This window comes from Leucopleurus acutus, assembly GCF_964270905.1.
Source record: "Leucopleurus acutus genome assembly, chromosome: 18".
In the NCBI taxonomy this organism is placed as follows: domain Eukaryota; kingdom Metazoa; phylum Chordata; class Mammalia; order Artiodactyla; family Delphinidae; genus Leucopleurus; species Leucopleurus acutus.
The window spans coordinates 1,234,839-1,258,522 of NC_139160.1; the positions used below are offsets into that span (position 1 = coordinate 1,234,839).

The window sequence follows — 23,684 nt, forward strand, 5'->3', positions numbered from 1 at the left end:
AACTCAAACCCCTGGACACGGCAGGCAGGACGGAAGACCCTGAGAGGTGGGGAGGCGGCGGCAGAGGAGCTGGGCCTCGGGGCCTGAGGAACGACGCAGCGCTACGTGCTCCGGGGTTTCTTTCCGGTTCCAGGCTTGAAGCTGAGCCCAGCAACCTGCAAGCACCAGCAAGCCGGGTCCCAGCGACAGCCCGACCCCCGACGCAGAGGAGACGGCAGACAGACGGGCAGTAACTGCTCCAGTACAGCCAGTCAGACCAGAAATCCCTGCCCCCGGCCTTGCCAGCAGAGCCCCCAGCGTCCTGCTGGGGTGACATGCCGGGACTCCTGCTAGGGCAGGACGCTGGGACCTCCACGCCCGTCGGCTGACGATGCCTCCCCAACGTGGCAGCCTAAGAGGAATGCGGGGGCCGGCAGTAAGGGGGGCCCCTCCCCGCTGGGACAGGGTCGGAGGCGGCCTGGTGGAGTCGCGACTGCCCAGTGGGGACCACGTGACTGCACCTTTCAAAAGACCAACTCAGAGTAAAACAAACGATATTTTCTGTATTTCTTAATGCCATCAACCATCTTAAAGCAAAGGTGAGGTGTTAGCCTTGTCCTGTCAGGGTAACTGTCCCGAGCAGGAGAATCAGCTCCCACTCACGATTTCCCTGACACCCCACTTAACCCGCTCGACAATCTAATGCCATACACTTGTCACCACCTTCGCGAAGAGAAGCTGGTCACACAACTGCACCCCTGCTTGGACCGTGCGCTTACCTGAAACCCGATCTCCTCTGGGGGGGTCTCCTCCCCCCTCCCCCTCCCCCTCCCCCCTCCCCCTCCCCCTCCCCCCTCCCCCTCCCGATGGCGGCCCTGGCTGCGCGCAAATCACAGGAAAGCCTGGGGGAGTGGCAACACATGACATAAGCAAGAACTTACAAATTCCAATGAAGCTTGACACCAGTGGATTTGGATTCAAAACTTTAATCATAAGTTGTGCCAGTAGAAGCTTTTCAAAGGCAATGATGTATCAATAAATAATAGTTAAATTGAGTTCCTGAGAAAGAACCTACCACATGACGTCTGTCAGAGCGCAAATAACAACACGGCGTTACTGCAAAACTAGAGAAACACTGACAGTCACGACACAGCACAGCAGACCCAGAACCTGCCACTCACACACATGTAAACCAGTACACAGGAATCATCTTCTTCAGTTTAGCCATCGATAGATGCAAGTGTGCTGCCTAGAGATACACTAACTAATGGATACATTATGCTAAAAACCTCAAGGAAAAATACGTGGAATAATATAATGAAAAATATGATGCATCAGGTTTTTAAAAAGCAAAAAAAGAATTTAACGTTTTATTCAAATATAAATCACTTTAAATAGGAATCATACTAATTTGAAATAGGAATATTTTGTGTTTATCTATGTAGTTATATATACATTTACACTCCTAAGAAAATATGTATGGCTTAAATATCTTTTTCAACATCACTTCGCTGTTTCACAAAGATTAGAAAAATGTGCTTCTAAAACCAAGTTAAGATGGATCCTTCAAAGCACACTAGAAACACGGTGAGAGAACCCCAAGATCACTGCCCTTCCACAGGGCGTCTGCCGGGTGGGGCTCCGGCTACCCGTGGCGGCTGTACCACCAGGACAGCATCCTGACTCGCGAAGCAGACAGAGGTCCACGACTAACTTACATTTTTTTGGCAGAGCTAAGAGAATCCCTTTTGATGTATACAAGTGTTGTGTAGGACAAACGTCTTTGCCCCCCAAAGAATCCAATCACACCCAAGACACATGCAGTCACATCAGCTCTCAGGCACACGTGCATTTCCTCAATGAGAGAGGAAGGGTGCAGTCACAGCGAGGAAGTCACCACAGGACGACACGGCATCAGCACACTGTCCAGAATTACTCACTCAAAACGTATTCACAGAACCCGCTGTGAATGGCAAGACACGGTCACGCTTTAACAGAAAAACCCTGTTCATGCAGCGATCTCTCCACACTTGGCATCTGAAGTCACACCCGCGTGATCACCTGCTCACACTTCCTATTATACTATAATATGCAAAAAGCAAACAGAACAAAACAAAAGCAGCTTTTAACATATATCACAATTTTGAAATGTGGGAAAAATATAAAACAAAAACCACTGTGTGAATAAAATGGTATCAGTAACATCAGAACAGTGTTATCTTTTTTTTTTTTTTACATTATTGCACAGAGATTTCTTATCACATGTTCTTCAATCTTTACGTCTTTCCCTAAATGTGAATAAGTGCTGTGGATAAAATACAAACGTAGAAAATAACAGCAGCATGATTTGTCAAAATTAATCCCTATAATTTAGTAAGAAAAATGGCTATAAACAAAATAAGTGCTCTTTCTAAACTGTACTAATTTTAAAAAATATTGTTTTAATGCAGTGAAGGTCCTCAAAAGCCAATTCCAGGCCATGCTGACACCCGCCCCGCCGTCAACCAGAATGTGGAGGAGACGTCAGAGGCGAGTCCTCTTTCAGAAGCTTTTCTGCTTTGGTTTTGGGTGCAGACCAGACTTTCGAGGGGCAATCGGCCGACTGACCTGAGGGGCTGACCTCCCGGTCCCCCAGGGTCTACACGTACACGGGCTGGCAGCTCCCAGCCTGTGCCCCCGGGGCCGGGCCCCCCGCAGCTGGCTGTTCGGCCTCAGTCCCGGTCTCGGCCACCGCAGGCTTGGGGCACCGGAACGGGTAGCCATTGTCGTCGAAGAACCTCCGGAAGGTGAACTCATAGAAGGCGTGCTCGGGGTGCCGGCTGCCCGGGGGGCCCAGCGCATCCCAGGCCTTGGAGCTGTCCTCGCTGCCGTCCTGCCAGGGGCCCTCCTCGTCCACTGGGTCGAAGTTGGACGTGTCCATGGGGTGGCTGATCGTGGGCACGTAGGGGGCAGGCTGCCTCCGGATGTCGCTGGAGAAGTCGATGGCACCCAGGAACGGGTGGGCCTTCAGGTCGTCGGCCCCGTTGCGGCCCAGCCGGTGCTCAGCCGCGCAGCAGAGCTTGGCGATGAGGTCCCGGGCCTCGGGGCTCAGCTCCACCTGCGCGGGGATGTGCAGCGTGCTCTCCCAGTTAATCACCTGCGGGGACAACACACCCGGTGTTCCTTCCTCCTCAACCTCGAGGCCGACGAGGGCCGTCCCGGGACAGGGTGTTAAAGAACGTGATCATTTCTTAACACTGCGAATCATCAGGGAAATGCAAATCAAAACCACAATACAGTACACCACCTCACAACGGTCAGAATGGCCATCATCAGCCTACAAATGATAAATGCTGAAGAGGGTGTGGAGAAAAGGGAACCCTCCTACACTGTTGGTGGGAATGTAAGCTGGTGCAGCCACTATGGAGAACAGTATGAAGGTTCCTCAAAAAACTAAAAATAGAGCTACTATATGATCCAGCAATCCCACTCTTGGGCATATATCCAGACAAAACGATAATTCAAAAAGATACATGCACCCCTATGCTCATAGCAGCACTATTTACAATAGCCAAGACATGGAAGCAAAATGTCCATCAACTGATGAATAGATAAAGATGTGTTACATATATACAATGGAATCCTACTCAGCCATGAAAAAAGAATGAAATAACGTCATTTGCAGCAACACAGATGAACCTAGAGATTATCATACTAAGTGAAGTCAGACAGAGAAAGACAAATACCACATGATATCGCTTATGTGTGGAATCTAAAATATGATACAAATGAACTTATTTACAAAACAGAAACAGACTCACACACATAGAAAACAAAGTTATGGTTACCAAAGGGGAGAGGGAGGGAAGGAGGGGACAAATTAGGAGTTTGGGATTAACAGATACACACTACTATTCAATATATATAAAATAGATAACAAGGACCGACTGGATAGCACCGGGAATTATATTCAATATCTGGTAAGAACCTGTAATGGAAAAGAATCTGAAAATAATATATACCTGAATCACTTTGCTGCTATACCTGAAACTAACACAATATTATAAATCAACTATACTTCAATAAAAATAACTTTTTTTAATTTAAAAAGATCTTGATAATTTCACGATGGGAGAACAGAACAGACATAGGAGGCTCTGAGCAGCTACAAACGGTCGGTGTGGTTTCAGGAGGAGCCCAGAGCCTGAGGCACAGGGCAAGGAAGCCACCCCCAGCTGGTGGTGCCCAACCACACACATCAGCCATCAGGACGCTCACAGAGACCTGTCTGCTGTGAGGAGGAAGCCTAAGGGACTTCTTGTTTACACCTGGAGTCAGGATAAAGCAAGGCCAATATAACCAGGAGTGGCACGGGGCAGACGGTGCGAGGGCTGGTTTGAAACTGAGTTGTTGTTTTAGTAGAGCCAAAGTTATACAACTCATAGAAGAACACATAAAGGAAAACGTTCATGACGTTGGATTTGGCAATGATTTCTTGGATATGATACCAAAAGCACAGGCAATAAAACAAAAAATATATATAAAACAGACTTAATCAAAATTTAAAACTTTTGTGCATCAAAGGACACTACTGACAGAGTGAAAAGACAAACCATGGAATGGGAGAATGTATTTGCAAAGCATATAGCTGACAAGGAATTAATATCCAGACTATATAAACAACTACAACTCAACAACAAAAACCCAAAGAACCGAATTAAAAAAGGGCAAAGGACTTGAATAGACATTTCTCCAAAGAAGATCTACAAACGACCACGAAACATATGAAAAGAGGCTCAACATCACTGAACCTTAGGGAAGTGCAAATCAAAATCACAATGAGATACCACCTCACACCCCCTAGAATAACTACTATTTTTAAAAAAACAAAAGGAAATTAAGTGTTGGCAAGGATGTAGAGAAACAGGACCCTTTGTGCACTGTTGGTGGGAATGTAAAATGGTGCCGCCACTATGGAAACAGTATGGAGGTTCCTCAGCAAGTTTCAACATAGAATGACCGTATGACCCAGCAGTTCCACTCCTGGGTATATCCCCAAAGGAACTGAAAGCAGGGACCAAACAGATACTTGTACACATACTTATGTTCACAGCAGCACTACTCACAAGAGCAGAAAGGTGGAAACAACCCAAACGTCCATTGCCAGATGATGGATTAAAAAAATGGAATGTTATTTAGACACACTGGAGTATTACTCAATATTACATACAACGTAATATCACTCAGCCTTAAAAAGGAAGGAAATTCTGACACAGGCTCCAACATGGATGAACCTTGAAGACATTATGCTGAATGAAATAAGCCAGACACAGAAGGATAAATACTGTATGATTCCACTTATATGAGGTCCCTAGAATAGGCAACTTCATAGAGACAGAAAGTATTGATACAAGAGCTGTTACAGGGACAGAGGGGAGGGAGGAATGGAGTTATCATTTAGTAGTTAAGCTCCTGCTTGGGATGGTGAAAATGTCTCGAAATAGGTAGCCGTGACTGTTGCATAACATTGTGAATGTACTTAACGCCACTGAATTGTACAATTAAAAGTAGTTAAAATGGTAAACTTCACCACAATTTTAAAAATTGGGTTATTATCATGCAGACAAATTGGTAACTAATTCAGCAATTCAATTAGGATATAGATAATGCCAAATTCCAATTTCACTGTTACTGTAAAGAAACCAAGCCTTCATTTAGGGTTTTTCTAATTAAGAGGTTATTAATTTCGGGTCTCCTGTGGACTCCGGGGTATGTGACTACATCCTAGAACTGTCAGTGAACGTGTGTAAGGGCACTGTTCTGAGAAGTTCCAAAGGTTTCATCAGGTTCTCTATTCAGTCTTTAAGTAATCAAATCATTCATTTCAGACAGTAAATGGCTACCATTCTAAACTAATTCTTCAGTGCTTAGTTATTACTTGACGGAGTAACTTTTTTTTTTTTTTTTTCGGAGTAACTTTTTAATTACTTGAAATGAATATCAGAACTGTGCACAACTAGCCTGACACATAGCTTGTAACTGGCCAATGGTAACGACAGAACATCCAAGTATCAAACCGATTTCCTCGGGCACAGTCTCAAAGCCGTGTTGGTTGCTGCACGGCGCACCTGCCGCCGGGCCCAGACCTGCGGCCTCGGTGCTCCGCCCACCCCTAGTTCTCACCTGCAAGCACCACATCGGCAGGCGACCATGGTTCAGGTTCACGCGCGCATCACAGCTCAGCTCTGACTCTGTGCCTCTACTTACCCAGATAAAAAATTAATAGGTAATAACAAGAATACTTGAAAACATCCCATGACATACAACTGACGTCCCTACACTACTCAGAATAAAAGGTCAAATGTTGGCCTAAGCCTCCTGGGTTCATCAGAAAACCACGTGCCCCATTACCTTCAGCTGGGTCTCCGTGGGAGTCGGCGCCAGGAAGGGCGGCTGCCCCACCAGCATCTCGAAGAGAATCACGCCAACACTCCACCAGTCGCAGAGCTGGGTGTATCCTGAAAGACAGCGTCACTCAGCTCCCACCCCGCACACACCCTCCTCACACACCACGAGAGAACCGGCTCACGTCGGCTGGGAAGCTCCAGGCGGCGCACAGGTGACGTCACCACCCCACCTGACGGCGCGCGTGTGATGTCACGGCCTCCCGCACGTGTCGGCACACACGTGATGCCACCGTCTCCGCACCGGGCGGCGCACGCGTGACGTCACCGCCTCCGGCATGCGGGGCTCAGAACAGTGTGCGAGAAAAACGCTGCCGGGGCGTCCACGGTCTCCACGTGGGAGGAGCGTGGTCACGAGCATTTTCTTATTTTCCACCATTAGTCTGTGATAAACACAGGATGCTCTTGTAATAAAAGGCTTTTTAATTTTAAAAGATTACTGTTATTGTTAGTAACAATACTAACCAGAATTTTAGGTTCTTAAAGAACACGAACAGACGCAAGTTAAAATCATAGAAACTAAAAAGCAGAAATTCTGTGACCTGAGGTCAGGTGAGACCAGTGATGAGGCTTCCCGGGGAGGCTTCCTGGGGAGGTTTTGGGAGAACCGGGGGGAGGAAACTGGCAAAGGGAACGGCTGCCACCTGTCGTGCCCCTTGGGGGCACCGAGGGAGCCAGGCCCCCCCGCAGGGCTCCGGCGGCCCGGTGCTCGGGCAGGGCGGCCTCGTGGAGGCTGCGGAGCAGGCTGACCTTTGATTCTGTCCCACATCCCAGTCTGAGCCCTGCTCCGGTCCTGCTGTCACCGAATTCTTGCTAAGTGTGACGTGCAGCCCCTGCCCGTCTGGCCCCGGAGGCTCCGCTGGGCTGCTGCGAACGGGGGGTTGAGGGAGACGGGTGTCCTCCCCCGCAGGCCAGCACCCACCCCTCCCTCTTTGAAAGGAGGGGGAGGGGGAGAGCTTTACTGGGCAGGGAGGTTAATACTCTAACCTCTCGAGGCACTGCTGTTACACGAGAGGCGGTGAGAGGCTAGTAACCCGCGCTGGGTCACACAGCTCACGGAGAACACGGGTGAGGACAGAGGGTCCTGGCTCCAATGACTGGAAACAACACGTGAGAACAGACAGGCCACTGCTCTCTGGGTTCATCAAACGGAATCAGATGAACAAACGCGGGCGCTGCGGGCCCTGCAGCTGACTGTCAGAGATGCCTCTTGTGCTCGGCCAGGCGCCCACTGGATGGGACGGAGCACTGCTGTCCCCAAATCTTACCTTGAAGGTGCTTCTGGACCTGCGGCGGAGAACTGGAGGACACAGTGTTTGTATCCTCACACCCGTTGACCAGTGAAGGTGGCTGACCCAGGTAGGACCCCCCCGCATCCCTCCCCCCCAGTCCTGTCTATCACAGGACTCTGTCAAAACCGGTTCTGGAGCGACTCCTCTGGGCTCCAGGGAGCAAGCCAGCCTCGCACCCGGCCTGTCACTTCCAGCCTAAGGAGGGGCACGTGGAGGCGGGCCAGAAGCAAAGGCAGCTCCCGAGCGGAGGGACACACGCTGGAGGCTGCGCTTGCTAAGGGAAGACGCCAGCTCTCGGGCTCCCGTGAGCGCAGACACAGTGGGGACACTTCGAGTCTCTGAAAGCTGGGGCGCGGGACCCTCAGAGGTCACTGGCTTGGGTGCAGGGCGGAAGCACGCACCTTTTCGGAGGAGCACTTCCGGGGCGATGTAATTTGGGGTCCCAACCAGGGAATGAGCCAGACACCGCTGATGCTGCCTCCGCGCCCTCTGCTCCAGGGTCTTGAGCCGGTCTCCACAGCGGCAATTAGACACGTCGTCCCAGAGGTCGCTGGGCTCCATGCTGTCCTGCCTGGTGTGACTCCCTTTCACCCAGGAAGCGAGCCGAGGAGAGAAGAGAATGAAAACGTTAATCTTCACTCTTCAACAATGCAGCAAATCCAGAGCTTCAAGGGAAAGTAATCCAACCCAGCTCCTGACACAGTGAGAGAAAGGTTCCTCCCGCCATCTCGCAGGTGGCGGGGGTCCTGGGCCTCGCACCCAAGCTGTGAGGTGCACTCCTGTGCCAACACGGGAAGCATGGGAGGCGGCCGCAGGGGCTGTGCCCTGTGCTGGGTGACAGTGCAGGGCCAGTGAGAAAGGCTCAGGGACTGTAGGATGCTGGCCCCAGAGCCTCTCAGGCCCGTCTCAAAGGCTAACACCACCTGTCTGATAGACATTTTTAAGACGGGCATGGAAAAGAGTGAGAGGATTTAGAAAATACGAACACAAATGACTTCAGTGCCAAAAAATGGGAATGAACAAAATGATTTAGGACTAGTTTTGAGTTAAAAAACAGAAGCCTGAGGGCTTCCCTGGTGGCGCAGTGGTTGAGAGTCCGCCTGCTGATGCAGGGGACACGGGTTCGTGCCCCGGTCCGGGAGGATCCCACATGCCACGGAGCGGCTGGGCCCGTGAGCCGTGGCCGCTGAGCCTGCGTGTCCGGAGCCTGTGCTCCGCAGCGGGAGAGGCCACAGCAGTGAGAGGCCCGCGTACCGCAAAAAAAAAAAAAACAAGAAGCCTGAGCTATAGAGTATTAAAATCACTATTATAAAAATTCAAGCCATAGATAAGATAATGACCAGCTGTTTCTGACTTTTCCAGGTAGCAGGACCACAGGAGGTGGAGTTAAGCTGGATCCACAGCCAGGTCTGTGCCTGCAGGTAGACTCAGGGTGGCTGTGAGAGAGGGCTCCTTGGGAGGCTGGGAGGCTTGTGTTTTAAGGCTTGTTTTAATAGGGCAGAGTGATGGCCCCTCAGCAAGGCCCCATGAGACGCTATGGCCTACTGTCCTAAAAACGTATTAGTAAAATTTGAAGCCACTAACTTACAAAAAAAACCACCTCACACGTCATTCGACTTCTTCAGGGAGAAAAGGATGTCACGCCAAATTATAAAATCACCCGGTGACAGCTGCGCCCCAGGAGGGGAAGGAAAGGCCTGAGGCGGTACCTTTCTGGTAGTATTTGGAGTTGTGCGTCCACCTGAACCCAGTGCAGAGGCCAAAGTCTGTCAGCTTGATATGGCCGTCGAGATCTATAAGAATGTTGTCCGGCTTGATGTCGCGGTGGATGAAGCCCATCTTGTGGACGCTCTCGATGGCCAGTGTCAGCTCCGCGATGTAGAAGCGGGCCAGGTGCTCGGGGAACACCTCCATGCGGATGAGCAGGCTCATCATGTCACCGCCCGGGATGTAGTCCATGACGAAGTACAGGCTGTCCTTGTCCTGGAAGGAGTAGTAGAGCTTGACCACCCACTCGTTGTCTGCTTCCGCCAGGATGTCCCTCTCGGCCTTCACGTGGGCCACCTGGTTGCGATTCAGGACGTCCTTCTTCCTCAGCGTCTTCATGGCGTACAGGGCGTGCGTGTCCACCTTGCAGGCCAGGCACACTTCCCCGAAGGCGCCGACGCCCAGGGTCTTCACCTTCACGAACATGGACTTGTCCATCTTGGCCCTCTTGAGCCTGTTGTAATTGGACTCCTTCTGGTAGAGGATCTTCCTCATCTGCTCCTGTTCAGCTTCACAGAGCCCGGCCTGTGCAGGAGGAAACAGGGGAGGGTCACCCTGGGGGAGCCCAGGGGGAAGGGGTAGGGGACGGGGGTGGGGAAGAGGCCCCAGAACGCAGGGGACCCCAACCGATCCGCGGAAACCAGGGTGCAGGAGAATGGGGCCAGACACTACAAGCGAGAAAATAACTCTTTGTTCTTTACATCCACACAGAGTCTCAGATCTGGAATCGAAAGGGAAGACATAATAACAGGGACTTTTTTCTCCAGGTGACCTTAGGCTCTAAAAACTACAGGAAACTTATATTAATAAAAATCTGGAGGAAAGGGGACCACAAAATTCCTGGAGCTCTAAGAGCAATGTAATAATTTAATAATAGTTCAGGGGAAAATGGGAAAACAAACAAAGTCAACGAAAATGGGACAGCGGGAAGGGCACAAATCTTATTTTTAGAATTTGCAGTTACCGGCTCTGTGTGATTTAAATTGACCATAGCATTTTAATCTAAATAATTTCATTAATAATTACCTTTTCTGACAGTTTAGTGCCAACTAGGGTATATTTCAAACCTTATTTTCTAACTATAGACTTAAGAAATAGATGAATCACTACTAGATATATTTGTCTTTATAAATCCCACAATTTCAATGTATAAAACCTCAAACCTTTCTACTCTTTCAAAATGTTTTCTTAGCAGTTAGAAAAACTTGGTGGATTTGTGCACTAGTAAGGACACACCATAAAAACCAATGTGTCCATTTACGCGCCGGCACGTCAGGCAGAGCCCATCCCCTCCCGAGAGCGAGGGGGAAGGGGAACGCAACGTGCAGGACTTCTCCAGGTGGGACCCCCGGTACCAGCCCCCCTCCCCAGGAGACCACCGGCCTGGAGGGGAGGTGCGTGAAGCAGAAGCAAGAAGGGACCCGCGGCGACCCCACGACCCACCTTGGCCATCTCCTGCTCCAGCTGCAGCCTGCGAGCCACCTTCTGCTGGTAGGTCTTCAGCACGTTCTCCACATGCTGCTCCATGAAGAACTTGAAGGCGGAGGGCGAGTAGCTCTTGATGCGCGACTCCCGCTTCTCCTCGTCGCGGCAGCCCCTGCGCACGGGCACCGGGGACGTCTGGATCTGCTTGCGGTCCTTGCCCGCCTTCTCCCCTTTGGCACCCCTGGGGCTCCTGGGGCTCCCGTCGGGGGGCTCGGCGGCCCGGCTGCCCCGGAGGCCCTGCTGCAGCCCCGCGCACAGGCCGTCCACGTCGTACTGCTCGGCGCGGCCCTGTGGCCGCAGCAGGTGCCGGGGGTAGGGCGGGGGCCGGCCCCGCGCCTCGGCGCCCCCCGGGGCGGGGGGATGCTCGTCCTGGGGCTCCAGGCCCTCGAGCGCGGGGCCCGGCGGCGGCACCCAGGCGGGGTGCGAAGGCCCCACGGCCGTCTGGGGCTCGGGCCTCATCACCCGCACGCTCTTCACCGCGTGCAGGATGTGCGCGGCCGTCACGGCCGTGATGGCGTTGGGGGAGGGCGCGGCCGCCGTCTGGTGGCCGTTGAAGGAGCCGGTCCTGCTGGGGCCCGGCTTCTGCAGCGAGTCCCGCCGGGCCAGGCCGGCGCTCGGCCACTGCGGCGCGGGGGGCGCGCTCGGCTCGAACCGCTCGGCGCCGAGGCCGGTCCGGGAGGGGGTGGCCAGGCCCGGCGGGGGGCTGTCGCCAGCGAACACGGCGCCCCGGGGGCCCCCTGCGTGCACCGGGTGGGGCTGCTTGGGGTGCGGGTGGGGCGCGTACGCAGCGGCGCCGCCCGGGGGCGGGAACGCGAGGCCGGGCTGCACCTGCACCTGCACGGCCGGGCCCTTGGCGGCCAGGCCCGCGTACCCACCGACCTCCGGCGGAGTCTTGCTCTGGAAGGAGGGGCTGCGCTGGACGCCGTAGGCCAGGGGCTCCCCGGGCACCAGTAGGGGGGCCCTGTAGTGCGGGCCCTGCAGCGGGGGCGCCGGGCCCCCGGGGCCGGGGAGGCTCATCCCGGCGGCCTCCCCGGCGGCGGCATAGCCCTTGGGTGGGTGCGGACGGCAGTGAGGCCCGACGGCGGCGAAGAGGAAGTCCGGGTACTGGCGGGGCGCCTCGTCCAAGGCGGCGGGGCCCTCGAAGGCCGGCCCGCTCACCTGGGCGTAGGGCGGGAAAGGGTCACCTGCTCCTTCGAAGCTCGGTCTCCGCGGCATAGAGGCTGGCGCCAGGCCTTTTCCTGCAGAGAAGGGAACGGGAGGCTGACGCCGCAGCACGGCTACTCCGCGGCCGAAGGCCTGGGAAGGCCCCTGACGCCAGTGACGGCCGCGTGGGCGGCGCCGGGCTCCCAGTCCAAAGGCCGTGCCCTGCCTGTCCGAGGACGCCCCCGCGGAGCACCTGGCCGAGCCCTGACCCTCTGCAGCTGTGCTTCCAGCAGAAGCCACGGCAAATGACACTGTGTTCTCAGGCTAAGACGATGCATCAGAAAGACCACGAGCAAGGCAGGTGCGGGGTCATCAGAGAGTGGGCGCTGCCTCCTGAGGGGCTGGGCTGCAACACAGACCCCGGGACCCTCAGAGTCTGGACACGGTGGCCAGCGAGGCACTGTTTAAGGGAACTCCTCAGTCAAGAAGACGACAGAAACCTGTGTCCTCTTCACAAAGAAGATACGGCTACAAAGCCCGTGCAATTTCCCCCTCAGCAGATGAACTGGGCTTATCCAAGGTCTCCCACAAAACAGGGAACACTCCTGTTCAATATCCTGAATCCCTTACTACACCCAGGGACCTCAGGTCCCCAAATGGGCCCCATCTGCTCTACCAGCAAACAGAAACATTCAGTGACAGGCAGCAAGGCCAGACACCTGGTGCTGGGGCCTCTGGCCCTCCCCAGGGGCACCAGGGGGCTTTCCCACACCTCTGCCCAAGGTGTCCGGCTCTGGAGGCACCTGCCACTGGGCAGCCTGCTCTCAGAGGCCACAGAGTGGGAAACGGTGTGTTTCAGAATCAATGAAATAAGCCTCCCCCACAAGCCCAAGAGAAAGCAGAAAACCTGCGGGGGTTGCCTCATTTTAATATCCAGTGAATTTTCAGATCTTTCATAAGCAAAACAAATCCACAAACCCAGCAAGTAGGAGGCACCCAGCTCAGTGTCATATCTGCCACCCGCCGTCCCCGCCCTCGGGCGACCGTCAGGATGGCCCCTGCCCGCAGCCCCCAGCGTGCTCACCTGGGGAGGTCTGCTTGACGACCCGCACAATCTGCTCCTTGCCCGGCTCCAGGTAACCCATCTTACTGATGAACTCCAGGGCGGCCTCGATGCTGCGGCTGCCGGTCTGCTTGAGGGCCCTGCCCGCCATCTCCTGGGGGTGGGGTGGACACAGAGACGTTAGTGGGGGCCTGGGTGCGCGTCCCCTCGACACGAAGCCTCCAGGACTGCCTTCCCGCCCTGCACCCGGCTCCGAGCCAGCACCACTGGGGACGTGTCCTCAGTCGCCGATGACAACCTCACTGACCCCCAGACCACGACGATGGGCCTGGAAGACCGTACATCCTGCTCCTGCTAGAAAACTTCTGTGACTGGACTGAAATTCCCATCTAGCCTGTGGAAGTCAGAGAACTGGCCTTCCCCAGCCCAGGCTTCCTGGGGGAGGGACCCCTGCCCCGAGGGGAGACCTGCACATCTACTGTTTATGGTGCCCCGTGCCCATGCGGGCGGCGGCGGGCGAGAGAGGACGTCAGCCCAGGACAGGCCCCAGCACTGCTGGCGGGATGAGCACCGGGAAAGAGGGCCGGAGGACGGAGAGGGACCAGGGACTGATCACAGGCCAGACGGAGGCACAGCCGGCCCTTCACGGACAGCTGGGATTCAGGCAGCAGGAGGGCTCAGTGGAGGAAAGGTATTCTTGGCAGCAGGTGGTACAGTCAGAGCCGGGGCCTGGTGGGGGAAGAACGGGGAGGCGGGAGAGGACAGCGGGGAGGCGCCACAGACCGGGCCGCCTACCTGAAGGCAGTCGCGGGAGCTTTCCAAGCAGGGTCGGGGTCAGTGAGAGGATGGGCCAGGGGCAGAGCTGCAGAACCCGTGGTCGGGTGCTCAGGCCGGAGGGGGAGGGCTGCGAGGGCTGTGGCCCAGGCGCCCTGGGCCGGCTCTGCAGAGCTGTGGGCAGACAGGGAAGCCAGCCTTCAAGGATGGAACCGGGAGGGGCAGCGAGAGGGGATTCTGTGGACAGACAGGGGTCTTCTGAAGGTGGAGGGGTGGGTGGGCAAGGAGGAGGGAACTGCAAATGCAGGAAGTGGGTGGTGACCGGAGGGGAGGGGTCTCAGAGCAGCAGGGGTGGGAGAGCCCTGACAGAGACTGCTGTAGCTTGGACAGGAGAGGAGAAGGCAGTGATCAGGCAGCAGGACCCCAGGTCCCCAGGCGACAGAGGCCGGTCAGCAAAGAGTCACGGCAGAAACCCAGGAGATGCCCCGGACCCTGAGGACGGATGAGCCGCTCTCCCCGCCTGCCGGGCCAGGGGCTTTTCAAGGCTAACAGCGTGGACCTGTCCCCGCGCTTGTGTGTCTGCCCCTCTGTTAGGACTGCGACAGCCTGGGGGCCTGACCCTCCTGTGGCTCAGGGCTGCGCCCACCCACCTAACACAGGGACGGGAAGGACTCTGGTGCTTCACACCCACTGATTGTGTACATAATATTAACCTCCATCCTGGCCGGGCCCCACGGGGTGGCTGGACAAAGCGCGCACGCGGCCGTGACCTGTGCCTGTGTCCTCGGGGATTCGGGAGAGAAGAGGCAGGAAGAGCCCCGCCCTGAGCCAAGGGCTGGGGGGGAGGCGGCCTCTGGGGGAAGCAGCGGAAGGGACAGCTCGCGAGGCTGGGCAACGGTGGCCAGAGCTGCCTTGGGATCGAAGGAAAGGACACGAGCTGGGGGAGAGCCAGCCCCCTGCGGACAGCGCCCATCTGCTGTGTCTGGGACGGGACCGAAGCCTTGGCTTCTTTGGGGTGACCAGCCGCACGTATGCGTCGCTTCAGACCGGCTACGTGTCAAGGAAGCGGCGACTCTGAGGACCAACCACGTCAGACAGTGTGTGTGTTCAACTCCCTGCTGCGCACTGGCCTCAGCCTCAAGATTCCAACCTTCCCAACGCTTCGCTTCCAGTCGAGGAGCTTAACCAGCAAGAACACCGGGAGGCAACCACAGGTACCGATGTGCTCACAGGGCTACTTCGAATCGCACAACCGACCAACTAACCATACGCCCATCACACACCCGACCACGCCAATGAGCCCTCCTGTTTACTAAACAACCCAGTCAGGCAGTCTTGCCCTTGCCGTCTGTCCCTTCCACCAAATTTAGCAAGTGTGCAGTTTCCGTACATTAACTCTCAGAGACACCACTAGACATATATGTATAGCCGTGCTTTAAAAACTGCAGGAAGGGACTTCCTTGGTGGTCCAGTGGGTGAGACTCCGCACTCCCAATGCAGGGGGCCCGGGTTCGATCCCTGGTCAGTGAACTAGATCCCGCACGCATGCCGCAACTAAGACCTGGCACAGCCAAAATAAATATAAGTAAGTAAATAAATACTAAAAAGCCCCACAAACTGCGGGAAACTCGGGATCATTTTTAAACCCATCAGGAATCACAACCCTGCCTTGCCTCCACCCCCCAGGCAGCAGGACGCCGTTTCTGTGACTCCAGTGCCCAGATGTCAGGCCAGCAGCGTGGTGTGCCGCTGTAAGAGCGGTGCCCAGGGACGCCCACACCCTGCCCCTGAGCTCCGCCCCAGCTGGACGGCACGCTTGCCCCCGGGGCCTTCGGGAGCCCGGTGAGCGGGGGCCCAGGGTCTGCACGGCTGCCCCCGCGCCACCCCCTTGCCCCTCGGCTTCTAGACCCACGTCCCCTCCCCCCTGCCCTCCCTCGCTCCACCGGCTGAGCTGCCCGGCTTGAAAGTCCCGCAGCTCCAGAGCCCGGGGGCAGGGCAGCTCCTCACCGCCGTTTCCCGGCGATTCCAGGAGCCTGAAGGGCGGGTGGCTGGCTGTGAAGGAGAAGGAAAGGGCGACCCAGCCTGCCTGGGGCCGGAGCCAGAGACGCAGGCCCCCGCGGAGCGAGTGGATCCCGCGCCAGTCCGACACACCCGGCACCCGCGCGGTTCCCGGAGAAGGAGAAGAGAAAACTAAAGCCAGGAAAACCCGCAAGGGGCCTCTGGATCTGAACTGTGAGTGGGTGACGAGAAGATGAGGCACAACTCCGGCTCAAGGCCCTGCAGCAAGGCCGTGGGGCAGGGCGCCCACTGAGCGCTTCCGAGGAAAGAGATGTTTTTTAGAGTAACTTATAGGTAGGGAATGAAGAAGAAATTTGGGCTAGAATTAAACAAGCGTGGAAAATGCTCAGCCTTACCAAGGATCAAAGAAACACTTTTAATAAAGTAGCGTTTTATACTGAATTGTTAACACCAAAACAAAATAGTTATAAAGGCAAATGGCTGGTGAAACTCTTCACAGTCATATATTTTTGGTCCTTTGAGGTGACTATTTGTTAACAAGTACCAAAAGTTATTAAACGTGCGCCCTGATTTAATAATTTTACTTCCTAAAATTCTCAGGCCAGTTTAAAAGAATCCTATTTTAAAAGTCAACTTGCATAAAGATGTTTGTCCGAATTAGATATAATACAATAAATCAGCCCCTCAAACAGAAGGGTGTAGGGCAGGAGTAGAAAGGGCTTAAATATCCAATGAGAGAATGATTATGTTCATTATAATTAAAGTATTCCCTGGGATACACTTAATGCAGCCCAAAAATACTTGCTATGGCCAAATTCTCCTACTGGAGAAGCACTAAGCATCTAATATTCTTCTCTACAGAGTACACAGCAGTGAACAAAATGTGCGACTTCCAATAGCGTAAACAACATGAAGAAACAGTGACGTGCAAAATGTGTCTGAGCATCGTCCACAAACAAGGGCTTGATCAGAACACGAGGAAAACAAGTTTGGCAGTTTTATGTTGAAACATGCAATGATTTCTTCTTGTTAAAGAGCGTAAGATGATGAGAATACTTATGCGTATGTCCCGTTCCGTTACAATAAAGCTGCCAGTGTTACCCAGCTACATAGTTGTGGGCAGATGACAAAAGTCCTCCAGACCACAGCTGAGTCCAGTGAGAAGGCAAGATGTCACCAGGTCATCCCAGAGCTCCCTTCAGCTGTAAAGTTACGTGATTTCAAGGGATGTTTGCTAAAACATTAAGGATTTCACTGTTGGCACTATTGAGATAGGTGAGCGGAGGTGTGACCCACTCCAGGGAAACTACCAAAATCCCCTGAGTTTACACACACACACACAGGAGATGAGAACGTTATCATAATGTTGATTACTGGTGTGATTAGTGACGTCTGAGAACCTAAATAACGTCTTTAGTTCAGTCTATCCAGCGGGTTATTCCAGTTGTCCTACTATGAGCCCAATCATCAAATACCTACTTTGCTTCCATTTATCATAATTTGGCTACACAGTCAGCAGGAAGTACTGCTTTCTACATGCTCTTGCAACTGCACAGGCCCTTAAATAAGTATTTTACTTGGGTTACTATTTAACTACAAAACCATTCTTACATCTTCGTGGGATTTGTTCTTAAAGGAACACTACACTCCTGGACATGCCTATTATGATAACTTAGGTCCAACCTCTTTTTGAAAAAAACACTCCCATTTTTGTCAATAATGAAAAGCCATAGAGAAATAGAATATAACATACAAAAACACTTAGCCATGTTCCAGGAAAGGGTAGGGAACCAGTTTTAACAGCACATGTGCTGCCCAGGGTCAGGGCCTCCTGAGGATGGTCAGCGGCATGAACCTGCCCGTGGACACAGTGGGCCCGCCGCTGGGCTCAGGGAACAGGCTCTGCCGGGCCTCCCCAGCATGGCCGCCCCCCGTGCTCTGGCAGGAACCCCCTGACCGCACCCTCACCAGCACATGCCTGCTTTTAGGGAGGCCGACAGGTCCTCTAACACCTGGCTTGCACAAGTCACACAATAAATAGGCACACACACAAAACCACAAAATCTCTAGGACCGTCTCTTCTGCCCCAGGAAACAAGGAAGGAGCCAGACCGTCCCTGCCAGGGACAGACGAGCCCTGGCGTTCTGAGTTCTGGGGGAACCAAGGAGCCCGTGGCAGACAGCACAGGGGTGGGCGGTGCGGGCCCCTCAGAAGTCAGATTCCAGGGGGGAGCTGGTCACCACCAGCCAGAGAGCCTGGCGACACAAGTAGGTAGAGGTCCGTGGTGGCCCGACACAAAGAACCGGACGCTGAGTTAGAGACAGGCGCGTTCAAAGCCTGAGCTGAGGATGCCAGACAGAGGGTGGAGCTGGGGGTGGGCAGAGCTCAGAAGAAAAGGTCTCAGGCAGAGAAAGCCTGGGGACGACACAGCCTCACTGGATGGTCTGAACTGGGGCACGCGGTGCGACGGGGCCCAGGGCCAGCCTTCCTGCTCCCCCGCTGGGCAGGGCCCCGGCTCCTTTCAGGGCAGGATTGGAGGTCGGGACAAGGGTTCAGAAGGAAGGGCTTGCCAAGCTCCAAGCTCTGCACACTTGGTTCTGGACCGCACTGTGGGCTCTACAGGGTAGAGAGAAGACACCGAAAGAGGGCAGGCCCAAGAGCCTCCGGCCACTGTCCTCCGGGGCTGGGAGGGGAATCAAGGGGGGGCTTAATAGGGAGCTGTGGCTCGCACTCTTGTTGGGAACTCTGTCGTCAGAGGTACAAGGTTTTCACGAAGGAAAGGATTCGGTTTCTGTCTCAGCCCACGATGCCGGATGACGAAGCAGGAGGTGGCAGTCCAGTGCGTGAGCAGCGGGACCCTGGGCCCAGGGGACGGGGGCGGGGGCTGCCCACCGCCTGGTACCTGCGGACACGAGACGGAGCCACGAAGGCCAGACCCGCGCCGCGAATGGGCGTCAGGACGCTGGGAGATGGACCAGCCGGCAGAGCTCAGGCGCCAGCGGCTCCGTGTGATTCTGGAAGAAGAGATTCTTCGTCGGCTACAAGCCCGCCTCGGCTCCTGAAATTCAGTGGCCTGAGTGTGTGCGGAGAGTCCTCCCGTGCAGACAAGGGCCACCGCCAACTTCTGCCATTCAGACGTCTCACCCACAGACGGCACGCGGGCCTCCCCACCGAGCATCCGTAGTCACAGACCTTCGAGCTCCTTTCTGAGCTTTAAATGAGTAGCTGCTCTTCTCCTGTGTCCTGTAGCCGTCCGCACGGCCTCCGTCCCACTTTGCTGGGGACCGTCAGCCCACAGGCATCAAAGGGAAGGGACGTCTAGATGCAGAGTTCAGGGAGCTCTCTTCTCTGTGGTTTTTTTTTAAAAATGTTATCAAGTAAACAGGGCGATCTAGAAAGCTATGGGCTCATTTAAGAAGGAAGACAGTCTTCTGCTACTTCTACACCCTTGAAAGATACAGTGAAATTTACAAAAATGTTTAATTATGAAATATGGTACTGAAGACAAACTTCCAAGCTAGATTTTATGTAATTTTCAGAAAAAGTTAGGGAGTTCCCTGGTGGCCTAGTGGTTAGGATTCCAGGCTTTCACTGTCGTAGCCCGGGTTCAATCCATGGTTGGAGAACTCAGATCCCGCAAGCCTCACACGGCCCAAAACAAAACCAAACAAACAAAAAAAACCCCAAAACAAAAAAAAATCTATTAAAAAGAAAAAAAAAGCAAAGAAAAAGTTACAGTGTAACCTTGAAATGGACACACACTGGGGAGCTCCGCACACAGGCACATAGCCGCTATGCAGGCACCCTTCTGGCCGACTCCACCCCGTGGTTCTGAAACCCTTTAAACTGGGACTTCCCTGGTGGTCCAGTGGGTGAGACTCCACGCTCCCAGTGCAGGGGGCCTGGCTTCGATCCCTGGTCGGGGAACTAGACCCCACGCGCGTGCCGCGACTAAGACCCGGGGCAACCAAATAAATAAATAAATATTTTTTAAAAAACTTGTTTGAAATCCTTTAAACTGTTTTCAGGGTTGAAATGGATGTTGACCCCAGTGTGAAAGCCCGTCAAGTAGGCCGGGACAAGGACGCTGGCGTTTACCCTGATCGAGGCAGGAAGCCACCTAGCGTTTGGAGCACGAGACCCGACTTCTGTTTTAAAAGGGTCCCCTGGCTGCGCTGTGGAGAGCACAGTCTAAGGGGGATGGGGGAGGTTAAGGGGCCGGCGTGACCGTGCAGACACATCGACTGTCCAGGTCCCCACGGACTCCTGCTGGGTTCCCGGGAGGGCCCTCGCAGCCCACGGGGAGCTCAGCTCCTCTCGTGCTGCAGACCAGCCTTTGGGAGGGTCTCTTGAGTGGAGGCGCAGCCTCGTGGGCCCTGTTGGTGGGAGGACTCGGGACTGAGACAGAGAGGGAGCGGGAGCTGTGCACGAGTCTCCGAGTCTTGGAATCGCCCTAAAATGTAGGTGCTTGTATTTTATCAAAATCAGGAGACTGGGACTTCCCTGCTGGTCCAGTGACTGGACGCTGCTGGTCCAGACTCCGAGTTCCCAATGCAGGGGATCCGGGTTCAATCACTAGTCGGGGAACTAGATCCCGCATGCCGCAACTAAAGATCCCACAGGCGGCAAGGAAGATCCCTCGTGCCACAACTAAGACCCGGCGAAGCCAAATCAATAAATAAAATATTCTTTAAAAAATCAGGAGACTGAGGCTCAGAATGAGTCATCATTTCCCAAGTTCATACAGTCAGTGGTAAAGTCAGAACTCAAAACCCAGATAGTCAAAACAAGTCCAACATGACCAGTAATCAGAGGCTGCATTTTTTAAAATAAGGGACCCTCTCACACTCATTAGATGGACAAGTGTTTAAAATACCTGACACCACCAAGTGTCGGCTAGGACAGGGAAGACCGCCCCGCAGAGGCTGAGGACGAGATGCTGACCTGTAAACCACACAGAACACTGTGGCAGCATCTGGTAAAGTCAGGGATGCTCGCATCTGTGACCCACAAACCCCACTTCCGGAGAAAGTCCCCACGTGTTCACAAGAAGACACACAGGAGAACACCTGCTGCACTTCTGTCGAGAATGGAAAACTGGAAACGATCTAAACACCCATTAGTGGGATAACGGAGACGTAAGTGGCGGTGAAATGACAGCAATTACAATGAACGGGAGCCTCGTCCATCAACGTCGATAAACCTCAGAAACATGATGCAGACGGGAAAAGGAAGCTGCAAAATCACATTATACAGTGTTTTAAAACACTTGTAAAACAATACGGCAGATTGGTTACAGACCGCGTCTGCAGCAACGGCACCGAACACAAATGGGAAAGAGGAGCCCAGCACGGAGGCACAGAGGAGCTGCTCCATGTGACACAGCGTTTCTCCCAAAGGTCTCTGGAACAAGGTGGGAAAATGTTACATCATTCTCTCTACTTCTATAAACGTTTGAAATATTACATCGTCATCAGTCATCCCAAGCAGGTCTGACAGGAAGGCCAGCCCCAGTGCTGCCTGCCCACGCGCGGCCTGTGCCCCTTGTCCACAATCCCGCCTGCTCATCCTGAAGTTCTCGGGGCCGGAAGCTGCGTCCTGCTCACGTCTGTGACCACGGCTTGGCAGACAGGAACTGCTTGGGCGCTTGGAAAGCGATGAACGGATGAAGGAACAGACGTGCAAAAGCCCAGCCCTTCCTGCCCTGGCGGCCCCATCTCGTGAGCGCACAGGGGCCGGGAAGAGCGCCGTCCCTGCGTGGTCTCCGCCCTGGAGGCTCTAGGGGCGCCGAATCCCCCCCACCCCCGCACCTGCTCCTGCCTCAAACAGCCCCTCCTGTGGCCCAGCGGGTCCCGTCAGGCCGTGCAAGAGTGACCCACTGGCTGTCGCTTACGGGTGACAACATTCAGACAACCTGGGTGCCCCAGAATAGACCGAGGTCTATCATCAATTCACTGGAACGCGACACTTTGTTTTTTCAGACAGTGTGTCGGAGAATAAAATGACACGGGGCAATGCTTGCGATATACTGTAAAGTAAAACAAGCCAAGCACAAAAAGTGGGTCCCAAACACACACACGGGGCTTCGGCTCATCCTGGTGCGTCAGCCGCCAAATCGCTCTCATCATTTCCCATCCGTGCTCTGACGCGACAGTCACAGCGGAGAAGGGACCGCAGGACGTTTTGGAATAGAGAAGCCAGAGGGAGGGGGTGAAACGCCCAGGAGCAAGCTGTGAGCCCACCGGGCAGGAGAGGATGAGGACCCAGGGTCCCACCCGGCCCGGCCCTCCCCTGGGGACACTGAACCTGAAGCTCCGACCAGAGACTGCAGCCCAGCGAGGGGCCGACGGGCAGCACAGGAGTCAGGCAGAGGGTCAAGGGAGCCACGACACCTCACAGAGCTGAGGGTCTCCCCTCCTCCGGAGACGCCAAGCCCGGCGTGGGCAGCAGTGAGCCCGGCCTCCAGCGCAGCCCCTGCCATCAGCACTGTGGCCGTCACTCCCAGGTACGAACAGCCTCCAACTCAAGCCAAAGCAAACAAACCCAACAGCACACACGATATGACCTCATTCTGTAAATTAAAAAAAAAATCACACCAGATACCGACATGTTCGCGGTGGCGCCTCAGAGCGATGGGGGCCCGATGATCTTCCAGAAACGCAGCCAAGTAACCGCCCGGTTCCCTGGTGTTGGGACCCACGACCCCCCCTCACTTCCTCTCACCTCTTCTTTGGCTGCTGTTTAAAAATATCTGCTTCCTTCTCTCGGCTCTATCGAGACGGACTTCTAGAGACCGTGCGTGGGTGTCAGCTCCGGCTGCGGGTCAGAACCCATGTCCTCTCCACCCTCCACGGACTGGTGTGACACCACTGCAGGGATGCTCCTCGTTACAGGGAGGCCTGTTTTCTCCAGCTGGTCACGTGCCCACAGGCAGCAGACTAAACACCAGACAATAACCACACAAGTGCTCGGAGGTGCACGATCGTTTTCCCTGAGAAAACGACACACCTTGGGACAGGTCCGTACAATGGGAGGCTCTGCCCTCGGCCAGGAATTTCAAACATCTGGGCCGCTGCAGAGTTAAGAGTTCCAAAGACGACAAGCTTCATCAATACCTGCCGGAGCTCCACTAGGAAATCTTCCAGCCAAACTTTCTACCTAGCAGTGGTCCCACTTTAAAACGATGCTCTTAGAAAATGCCATTAACACCCCTTTCGGAGACTCGCACGTGCAGGCTGTTAGCAGATTTGTAAAGAAATGAGCAGCAGGAAGGCCTGTGGAGTGAATGTGTGGACAGAGGGCCCTGCATGTAAGCCCCGTCCTATCCGCCACAATCACCCCGAGAAATGAGTGCCGCCAGCCATGTGTCAGAGATGCAAAAACCGAGGGAGTAAGATGGATTAGCAACTTACCCTAAGCCACAGTGATAGCAAGGACCAGGTAGGAAGGAGAGACGCTCAAAGCACTTGTAGCGGGGCTTCCCTGGTGGCGCAGTGGTTAAGAATCCACCTGCCAATGCAGGGGACACGGGTTCGAGCCCTGGTCCGGGAAGATCCCACATGCCACAGAGCAACTAAGCCCGTGCGCCACAACTACTGAGCATGTGTGCCACAACTACTGAAGCCCGCGCACCTAGAGCCCGTGCTCCGCAACAAGAGAAGCCACTGCAATAAGAAGCCTGCGCATCGCAATGAAGAGTAGCCCCCGCTCGCCACAACT

At 54.5% G+C, this 23,684-nt stretch overlaps 1 protein-coding gene across 1 annotated transcript in view; it reads right to left on the bottom strand.

Moving 5' to 3' along the window:
• Positions 1–963: 963 nt before the first annotated feature.
• The window catches only part of LATS2 (large tumor suppressor kinase 2), a 41,971-nt gene continuing 19,250 nt past the window's right edge, over positions 964–23,684 (bottom strand). Inside the window, exons 3-8 of the mRNA XM_082859724.1 lie at positions 13,194–13,326; positions 10,925–12,204; positions 9,424–10,006; positions 8,116–8,298; positions 6,370–6,476; positions 964–3,115 (exon numbers count right to left, since the gene is read on the bottom strand). Of these exons, the coding sequence (XP_082715850.1) occupies positions 2,618–3,115; positions 6,370–6,476; positions 8,116–8,298; positions 9,424–10,006; positions 10,925–12,204; positions 13,194–13,326 (2,784 nt within the window). The 3' untranslated portion in view covers positions 964–2,617. The remainder of the gene's footprint in view (positions 3,116–6,369; positions 6,477–8,115; positions 8,299–9,423; positions 10,007–10,924; positions 12,205–13,193; positions 13,327–23,684) is intronic.